The 10000-nt window shown below is 47.6% G+C and overlaps 1 protein-coding gene across 1 annotated transcript in view; it reads right to left on the bottom strand.

Annotated features, from left to right (window-relative positions):
- Positions 1–969: 969 nt before the first annotated feature.
- Positions 970–10000, bottom strand: part of gas6 (growth arrest-specific 6) — a gene marked incomplete at its 5' end in the record, with an annotated part of 10156 nt that continues 1125 nt past the window's right edge. Inside the window, 12 exons of the mRNA XM_080526371.1 lie at positions 970–2076; positions 2281–2482; positions 2595–2737; positions 3332–3500; positions 3710–3874; positions 4162–4351; positions 5155–5273; positions 5563–5684; positions 7261–7383; positions 7509–7628; positions 8947–9069; positions 9310–9439. Coding sequence (XP_080382497.1) covers positions 1925–2076; positions 2281–2482; positions 2595–2737; positions 3332–3500; positions 3710–3874; positions 4162–4351; positions 5155–5273; positions 5563–5684; positions 7261–7383; positions 7509–7628; positions 8947–9069; positions 9310–9439 — 1758 coding nt within the window. The 3' untranslated portion in view covers positions 970–1924. The remainder of the gene's footprint in view (positions 2077–2280; positions 2483–2594; positions 2738–3331; positions 3501–3709; positions 3875–4161; positions 4352–5154; positions 5274–5562; positions 5685–7260; positions 7384–7508; positions 7629–8946; positions 9070–9309; positions 9440–10000) is intronic.

Here is a 10000-nt window from a genome sequence, read left to right as displayed (position 1 = left end):
TTTGGTGACTGCGACGGCTGGGGACTTTGGTATTTAATGTGTCTATTTATTTAAATATCTGTTAGAAAAAGATATTGACGTGCTTACCATCATTACTCATCTATTACCTTGAAGTATTTTATTTGGGATGTCACACATATATTTGTATCCTAGACATCAACAGTCTGCTTCTCTCTATCCATGCAGACTCTTGGCTGACTTCAGCCAGTATTCCTGTTATCATGTGCAATCCTTTGACTAAAGCTATTGGGCAGCTTTCAGAGTGTGTTTTAACTGTATAGAATAGAGAGATGTGTATATATATATATGCAATACTACTGAACAGTTACCACAGTAACTGATAGACTTAGATTTATTGTAGCCTACTGTACTCTTGATTAGGGCTGTCTGTGTATTTATTATCTTATGATCAAACGACATCATTGGACAACCAGGAGAAGGGCTTGGTTGTATAACTGTAATTGAATCGAGGGGACACCATACCGTTTTGAAATGTTTTTTCATTGTGGGGTCCTGGTATTAAATGTTTTACATACACTCAAAACAATTTGTTGAGATCATAATGGCGAATGAATATGCTGTAAACTAGGCAGGTGTGTGGTCTCTAGTGCTACCTAGTGGTCATCTATTTGTATTGCAGCCCTGAGGATACGATTAGGTACATGTTGATTAAACAGGGCTTGAGTGAGCGCATTGATGTGATTAGCTGTAACGACACCACGATGTTGCTAAAATCTGACTAGTTTCAGAGGGTCAAAAAGTATCAGACATGCCTCAGCCTGTAAATGTATCAAGAGCTTCAGAGATTGCGTCATAGCGTGGGCCAAATAGCACTAGTTTTAGAAAATGCCTTCTTCGTGAGTGTTCTCATACACAGCATTGAAAATAACCAAACAGTTTTTTAAAATACAACTTTATTCCAGGTCATTGTCTTTTATACAACCACCTGTTTAGTCAAAAGTATGGTACTGGTAGTTACAGTCAGAAAATAATAATAATTAAAAAACAATGCAACATTCAATAATATACAACACAGAAGACACAAAATAAAATTAAAATAATACATCAACCTCTACATTCCGGTCTTCATTCATCAGCAACTCTAAAACTAACAGAGGAAGAGAACATACTTTTTGGCGTAGTGAATAAAAGATACAGTTCCCAGACATCCTTTAATAAACTCCCAGAGAATGAACTGAAATGGTGCGGAAATACAATATCTCAATGAGTTTAAGGTAGGGTTGTCTTTCTTCTCTAAAAAGCATTGTACAGTCACGTATTATTTACATATTCAGTATATTACAGCGCACTCGTTGTCTCTCAGTAGCTCGTGTGGTCCGTCGCAGCGCTCTCGCTCTCCCTCCACCGGAGACGCCCTCCCTCCCCTTTGTTCTGTGACTGCTTTGAATGTCCATTCCTGATTGGCTGAAAGTGTGTACCTGTCACCTGTGCTTGACTGTGGCATTGGTGACTGTGAGGGACAAGGGGGACAAGGGCTTGTGAGTGATGGGGCAGTGAGTGTCAGAGCGTTTAATTGGCTGAGGGTGAAAGGGGTGGGGCTGTGTGAGTAACTTGTAGCGTTAGGGAGGTGGGGTATGGGGGGTACAGTACTGGTAACTAGGTTTAGGAACTAGGAAAGGTCTTGTTTCTAGGCACGATACTGAGCAAGGTTGCAGGTAGACTTGGAATGCATAGAGCGGACGTTTGAATAAGACACAATCCATTTCTATCTGCAACGGTGTGCAAGGATTTAGTTACGACAGACCCAATGCTCTGCGCCTAGCGGATACCAACCCCCTCTTACCCCCCCCACCTCCCTGGTCTGTTCGTGGGGGGTACTCTGTTAGTTAAGGCCCTGGGGGGTTCTTCTTGTGGACTGTGGTGGACCGAGGCGGACCGAGGCAAACCGAGGCGGGCGGTGCGGTCACAAGTGCGTGCCCGTCAGGGGGCAGGAGTGAGAGCGGATGTCGTTGTGTTTGTGGAAGGCGTCGTCCAGGTCCAGCGCCTGCCCGTTCAGTGTCACCTCCATGCAGCCCGTGTAGAAGGCCGACACCAGGGTGGACACCAGCGGGACGTCTGGGGGGAGAGGCCAAAGGTCAGAGGTGAAATGAATGACACCGAACCCAAGAAGAAGAGGTGGTAACAGGCAATGGCATAGTGTGTGTGTGTGTGTGTGTGTGTGTGTGTGTGTGTGTGTATGAGTGAGTGAATGAGTGGCGTGTGTGTGAGTGAGAGTCATTTGTGTGTGTGTGTGTGTGTGTGTGTGTGTGTGTCTCTCACCAGGGAGCCCTCCTATAAAGGTACTGGAAGGCAGCAGGAGGTCTACAGGTTCTGGGTTGTCTTCGCCCCGGCCCGGCTGGCCGTCCACCTCCAGCAGTGTCTGGTTCCCCGCCACCGTGAAGTTGATCACATGACTCTCAGTGTCACACAGGAAGGCTGGGGCGCTGGCGATGATGACGTCACCCACTGACACGAGAACAAACTACAGACAACAACACACACAGAGAGACAGAGTCAGCTCAACATGTTCTTACATTCAACACACACACACACACACACACACACACACACACACACACACTTTAAGATCTCACCTCCCGCCACTCGTCCCTCCCGTGGTGATAGTCGGAGAGAGAGATGGAGAGAGGGACGCTGTCCTGATGAACGAGTGCAAACAGAACCCCCACAGGGGAGCCCGGCCGCAGGGTCAACTGGACACTCAACACCTGGGACTCAGCTGGATGGAGGGAGGGGGAGAGGGAAGGAGGGGTGGAGAGAGAGAAAGAACTCATCATACACGCCAGGGATGTAAACAGACACTGTACAACGCATAGCTAAGTATACAGACCGGGGCATAATCCATCAACGTCGCTAAATGGAAATCCAGGCTTATTTTGATAAGTCTTGCTAATTTTTGTGAGCGTTTCCTGAATGTGGCTTAAAGGAATCTCTTAGCTGAGTAAGCAAGGTAATTAATACCTCAGAATGAACCTGGTCCGTAGCAGGCTAAATGTCAATGATTCATTTAGATGTATTTAAAACATTTCCAACAGGCGGAAACAAAATCCCGAAAGACAGTTCCCAGTGTCTTTTTCGGAAAACATAAGGTCCGAACTTTTTCTCACAATGTGACAAAGCATGAATTTACTTTTTTATTTAAGTTCCAAAGAACGTATTCATGAAAATAAACAAGTTCAGAAAATTACAACTTTCACTGTCTTCAACAGCCAAAATGAATGGATACTCCAAACAGCCGTTAATAGATAGCAAATCTATCAATCTGTTGATCAAATACCCCCCAGGGGGGTCATACACACACAGGCACACACACCATAGCTGATGTTGTAGAGAGCGAACCCGCTGCCAGGGTAGTATGCACCAGGCACCTCGGTGCTGAAACACTGCATGTTGTCGTTGGAGCGGATGGTCTCCAGGATGGACGTGTCCTCTCCTGTCAGCCAGCGCCACTCCCTCATACAGCCGTCCAGACGAGGGTTCACCTACACCACACACACACACACACACACACACACACACACACACACACACACACACACACACACACACACAGTCTGTTACAACACAGCAGTGGCAGAGAACACAGACACAAGCACAGGCACAGGCACAGGCACAGGCACACGCACACACACACACACACACACACACACACACACACACACACACACACACACACACACACACACCTCACCTGGTTGACCAGGCCATCCTCTTTGAAGGGCACCCCTCCTACAGTGAGGTTGAGCTCGTGCATGCCTTTCTTCAGGGTGAACAGGTCTCCATTCACGGCGATCTTCATCACCGCCTCCCTGTCAATCTTGATGACCAGGCTCCGCCCCTGCTCCTCCACAGAGATCTGGAGGACCAATCAGAGCCAGTCAGAACCATCCCCCTCAGAAACAAGACAGCTATAGTGTGAGGTTGTAATTGCTTCTTTCCCTGAAGAGTTGACCTATCCACCGTAATGGATTTCAAATGCAATTGATCGGCATAAGAGCCCATTAGTACACCGACCCATTTCCTTTGAAATACAGCGTGTACTTCTGGAACAAGGTGGAGAACTGGGAGAGATAAAATAAAATAAAATAAAAAATAAAAACGTGTTTGTGCATGACCCTTGAGACCCCCGGATTGACCTCTGACCTTGCGCCACTGCCCGTCGTTGACGAGCGGTCCGCTGCTGGTGACCCGGCTCACCGCCCCGTACTTCAGCTGCAGCTCCAGCCTGCCGTGGTGCATCGCCAGGACGATCCAAGAGCTGTTGAGGTGGCCGCCGGCGAAGAAGATGACGCCCTCGGGGTCGTACGTACGCAGGTCAAACTCTGCTGAGAACCTGGAGGGAGGGAGAGAGAGAGAGAGAGAGGGAGGGAGGGAGAGAGAGAGAGAGAGAGAGGGAGGGAGAGAGAGACAGGGGGGGGGGGGGGGGACCCAGACAGACAGACTATAAGCCAGTGTAATATAATCATACATTTACATTTTGGATACTTATTTGTCTAAAGTAAGTGAATCATCTACACATTGGTCATCATAAGAACAACTCATTGTATGCTCGGACCAGGGGCCATTGGCAGTCACAATGCCAGAAGAAGGAAAGATTTAATTTATTTTAAAACAAAAAATGTGATTATTATAATGTTAATGTTCATTATTTACAATAGAGGAACTGTACAGGGGGGTATGTAACATTAAAGACCTGTCTGGCTGCTGTAAAGGGCTGGTTATCAGCGAACTTTCTGCTATTACATTCAGACAAGACTGAAATGATAACATTCGGTCCAGCTAGACTAAATCATCCAAGTGATGGTCTTGTTTTGACCTTGGATGACTGTGTCATCCAATCTGTGTCATCCAATCTTTTAAATTGAAATAGTTCTTTTAAATTGTTTTAAACTGCTGCTTACCTATTGTAAAGCACTTTGATGTAAAGTGCTATACAAATAAAGTTATTATTATTATGTGTTCAATAACAATCTCCAGAATCCAACAGATCCAGTTATTGATCCAGTCATACAATCGTTCCTCCAGAGAGACGCCACTCATCACACTGCTTCCTGGGCTTATTGACTTGGCAGTGATGTGCCAGGTGGCTCCAGGAAGAGAAGTAAAGGTCAGAGGAGGTCAGGCGTGTGTTCTCACCCGGTCTGGACCCTCCTGCGGAAGCGCAGCCTCACCACGGGTACCCCGCTGAACATGCGGCCCAGGTAGAGGGAGCGGGAGTTCCTCTTCATGGAGAGAGACACGCAGGGAGCCACGGCCTGGAGAGATGGAGATGGAGAGAGAGAGAAAGAGGGAGGAGGGGGAGAAAGAGGGATGGTGAAAAGAGAGCGAGCGAGAAAGAGAGAGAGGAAGATAGAATGTAGGGGGGGGGGGGGGGGGGGGGACGTTATCATAATGGTCAAATCTTATGACAGCTGTAGAGTCTGGCTCATGATTATGAGCTGACAGACGAAGACTTTATTTTCAACCTTTTCTACTTTTTTTTTTAATGAAGTGACTGAGTTATGAATTTGAAAGGTATGAATTCTGAAAGGTATGAATTTTCACCTCACAGCTCCTCAGGTCCTTCCCCAGCTTCTTGCCGTGCCGACCTTCACAGAAACAGCGGAAACCTCCCGGTGTGTTCACACACTCCTCCTCACAAACACCGCTCTCACACTCATCCACATCTGGAGAGGGAGGGAGGGGGGAGAGAGAGAGAGAGAGAGAGAGAGAGAGAGGGAGAGAGAGAGAGAGAGAGATGGAGGGGAAGAGATGGGAGAGATGGGAGAAGACAGAGAAGAAAAGGGAGGAATGGGGTGAGGGAGAAAGGAGCAAAAGAGAAGTTAACCATGAGAAGAGGGGAGGAGGGTGTGTTTATGAGGCCATCCCTCAACCTAGAACATTCCAACATGAGAAAAAGCCGCAAGCCTTCAAACGACATGAGCATGACCTCTGCAGAAACATGAACTCTGCACGTTATCACCGTCAACAGTTCTGAGTAGAGTCCTTGAGCATGTCTCTACTTCTGACGCCAACAGAACCTCTCTCCCTCTCCCTCCCTCTCTCTCTCCCTCTCTTTACGGCCTTAAAAGGTCATGAGGAGGTAGGTGTCAGTACCGTTGAATAAATGTTAGTTCTTCTATAGAGGGAGAGGATCTGTGACCCCCCCCCCCCCCCCCCCCCCCGATTCCTTGCTATCTCTATCCATCTGGTAAAATAAAACGAGACAGAAAAACAAGACTTGTTTGACAAATAAGAGATCAGGATTACGCCTCCTACTGACATTACATCGAACGCTGAATGACACTTGTGAGATCCTTGGCAGGACAGACGGATGGCGCCCAGATAAGATGGTAATCTGGCTGTTTTTCAATCCATGTTTTGTCTGTGAATAAAAGGATGGCGTGCTGACTTGCTGCTTTTGGCAGGCGACTCAACCAGCTGCGTGAGCGTGGTACTGTATAAACTGTGTGTGCCAAATGCATCTCTCAAATCCATTCAAGTTCATTACTGAAACACTTCCAAACACATTTGTGACAGCAGCTGGTGAAACCGGGAACTAGTCGGCAACAGACCGTTTAGTTTTTTGATTGAAAAATGTCAACCGAGAAAAAAACGTCGATAAAGAATCGAATCAATAGGCAGAATCGATAACCGTATCGGTATCAATAACATCTGATCGATTCCTATCCCTACTAGCGAGTGTGTGATTGATTTTCAACAAGGCTGAAATGTATTTACATTTTTCAGAATTTAAGTCCAAAATCTGTCAAATCCATTTGAAATCCATTTTTGAAACACATCAATACATCTGTCAAATCCATTAGGTTTAGTAAAACACTAAGTGGTTTGGGTGTGGTATCATTTTACCCCTAGCTAACAATGTTACCATCACAGGCTAGCTTTCTGGCTCTGGGGCTGAGCACCCTACCCAGTGGTGAACATGTTGTTTGAAGTACAGTAGTCCAACATACAGCACAATAACAGCTATCACTGTTATTTAGAATTTCCCGTGTTTTGTGGCTTTTGACAAGCCATATCTTCTCCATTAAAACGTTTGGTTTCAGTCAGTCATTGTTTAGACAAGTGCCCAGGTTGACCTGTGACCCAATAACACAACAGTGTTTCCTCGGGTGTTTCAAATATTCCTGTCCCAATAACACAGCTGCATCACCTCCAGCTGAGCCTGTGTGTGTGTGTGTGTGTGAGTGTGAGTGTGTGTGTGTGTAGTATCGTAGGCGTGTATTCAGTGTGTGAACTCACCTAGACAGCTCTTAGTCTGGTTGTCGTAAACGTAGCCTGTCTCACACACACACTCGTAGGTCCCATCCAGGTTAGAACACCGCGCAGTCCCACACACAGTCAGGTCCTGACACTCGTCCACATCTGAAACACACACACACACACACACACACACACACACACACGATCAAAATCGTGAAGACAAAAAACAATCCATGCACACAATAGTTTCCATGTCTGACATCATCTTTTTGCATATCATTTCTCACCGCTACACTCGTGGCGTCCGACCAGCGTGTAACCACGGCGACAGGAGCAGCGGTAGCTCCCCATGGTGTTGTTGCACTCGTGGTCACACCCTCCGTTCCTCTTGCTACACTCGTTAACATCTGCCAATCAGAGGAGAAGGAAAGTAGAACATCGAGATCGTGATCGAGAAGCGTTTCATACAGTCACGGCACTGTGAAGTTACGTCAAGTTAAGTGATTGGTTCATGATTTGAAAAATGCTGCTTATTCCGCCTGGACTACTGGTGCTGGTGAATGGGCCCTTGTGTGTGTGTGTGTGTGTGTGTGTGTGTGTGTGTGTGTTGTGGAGGCTGATGTAAGCTTGCGGTGGGCTTGCAGGCTGCCAGTGGAAAAGCCTCTGCTCCCGGCTGTGTGAGTCTCTCCTGACAGGTAGCCGGCTGTGCCATGAGTCACTATGGAAACGTCACTTGCTCCTGCAGCAAGGGTGAGGCATCAGAACAAGAGGAAAACTTTCCCCTTTCTCTCTCTCTCTCTCTCTCTCATTCACACACTCTCTCTCTCTCTCTCCACTCTCTCAATCCAATCGGTTCCTCACCACTCTATCAGTCCCTCTCACAACCGCTCTAATTTAGCCTACTCTCTCCCCTATTTCTCTCACCTCATCTGTTCCGTCCTACTCCATCGCTGCTTCTCTTTCTGTCACTGTCTCTACCTCTCCATCCCTCCCCCCTCTCTCTCTCTCATGGAGGGCTGGGACTAAGCCCGTTCCGATGCACTGTTTGCCAGAGATGTGTGACTTCCCACGCCTGCACTGTGACCACAGTTCCCGCATATTTCATTTCTCAGACACCTCCCAACAGCAAAAACAACAACTACGACAGCACAGTGGGCATGCTCAGAACCAGGCAGGATGACCAGCACTTCTGGGTGGTGGCTGTGTGTGTGTGTGTGTGTGTGTGTGTGTGTGTGTGTGTGTGTGTGTGTGTGTGTGTGTCACAGGAGGAAGGTGACCGGGGATGGGCCAGGGCTCAGTGGCTTCGTCCCCCTGCCCAAGGTCACAGACACAGAGCGGGCTCACGTGACCGGGCCCACCCTGGCTTGGAGCACGCGCTGCTGGACACGACAAAGTGACAATGCAAAAAAGACTCTGTGTCCCTACATTGTCACATTGTGTCCGTCCCTCCCTTACATCTCCCTCGGTCTCTCTCTCTCTCTCTCTCTCTCTCTCTCTCTCTCTCTCTCTCTCTTTCTCTCTGCTGTTCTCTCTCTCAAGCAAGCAATTTGGCCTCTCTAAAATAACATTGTGAGCTGTAGTTCAATGATTTCTATGGTCCTTTGAAATACTGAACAGCTATTTTCTAGGGATGTAATTATGCCTTTGTATAGTGTAGCACTGTTTTTGGAGGGTGTGTGTGTGTGTGTGTGAGTGTAGCAGTGCTGTCTGAAGTAGTGATTATACCTTTTTCACAATTGGCTCCCGTCCATCCCGTGAAGCAGTGGCAGAAGAAGTTGGCCTGTTTGTCCTCGCATCGCACCGTACCTCTGGGATTACAGGGGGAGGGAGAGCACTGGTTTGGAATATCTGAGAGACGGAGGGAGGGAGGGAGGGAGAGGCAAGAAGAGAGAAATGGAAAAAGAAAAAGGGACAGAGAGAGAGGGAGAGGGAGAGGAGAGAGAGAAAGAGAGAGATGGACACAGGGGAGAGGGAGAGAAAGAGCGGTAATGGGATATTATTATTCATACAGTATATATCATGTTTTCCATATGATGAAATGTGACAAATGACTAGGGCAACGAGGCTCTCCGGGTGCCAGGGTCTAACAGTGGGAGGACCACTGGGGATGCTGCTGCTGAGAGGCCGTGGAGGAATGAGGAAAGGCCTGTTCCCTGGCCTGGTTTCCCTGTTCCCTGGCCTGTCCCCTGGCCTGTCCCCTGGCCTGCTCTCCCTGCCTCTGGGGACATCAGGCAGACCATAGAGATGCTGTGTCATCAGCTCTGTCAGTCTCCTCTCCCCTTACAGTGGGAAATCTAACCTGTACCTCACCGTATCACATGCAGGTCACTCTGTTCCTCTCTCCATCTCTCTCCTTATTTCTCTCTCTCTCTCCTTCTCCCCCCCCCCCCCCCTCTTCCTCTCAGGTCCGGATGTGTTCTCTGCAGTCTTCTTGCCCTCCCATTAGAGTGCCCCTGCTGCTGATGTGCTGACAAGGCACAGAGCGTTTTACATTTTTACATTTTTACATTTTTGGCATTTAGCAGACGCCTTATTCCAAAGCGACTTACAATCAATACATTTGAATACTAAGCATGTGAATCAGCAGTCCACTATTCGTTGCAGGAAGAGTACTCTAGCTCGGGCCCGGGGCCACTGATAGAAGGAAAACCCTTCTCCCTATTATTATATATATTTTTTTTTAATATTACTGGAGAAACTGAGAAACAGTACAAGGGGGGCAGTAGAAGTTCTTAGGGACACAGTAGAGGGGAAAGCGGGTGTCTTTAGGAGACGTAGT

Source organism: Nansenia antarctica, assembly GCF_963989245.1.
Source record: "Nansenia antarctica genome assembly, chromosome: 1".
NCBI classification, from domain to species: Eukaryota; Metazoa; Chordata; class Actinopteri; order Argentiniformes; family Microstomatidae; genus Nansenia; species Nansenia antarctica.
The sequence above is the reverse complement of the archived record's forward strand: the minus strand, read 5'-3'. Positions and strand labels throughout refer to the sequence as shown.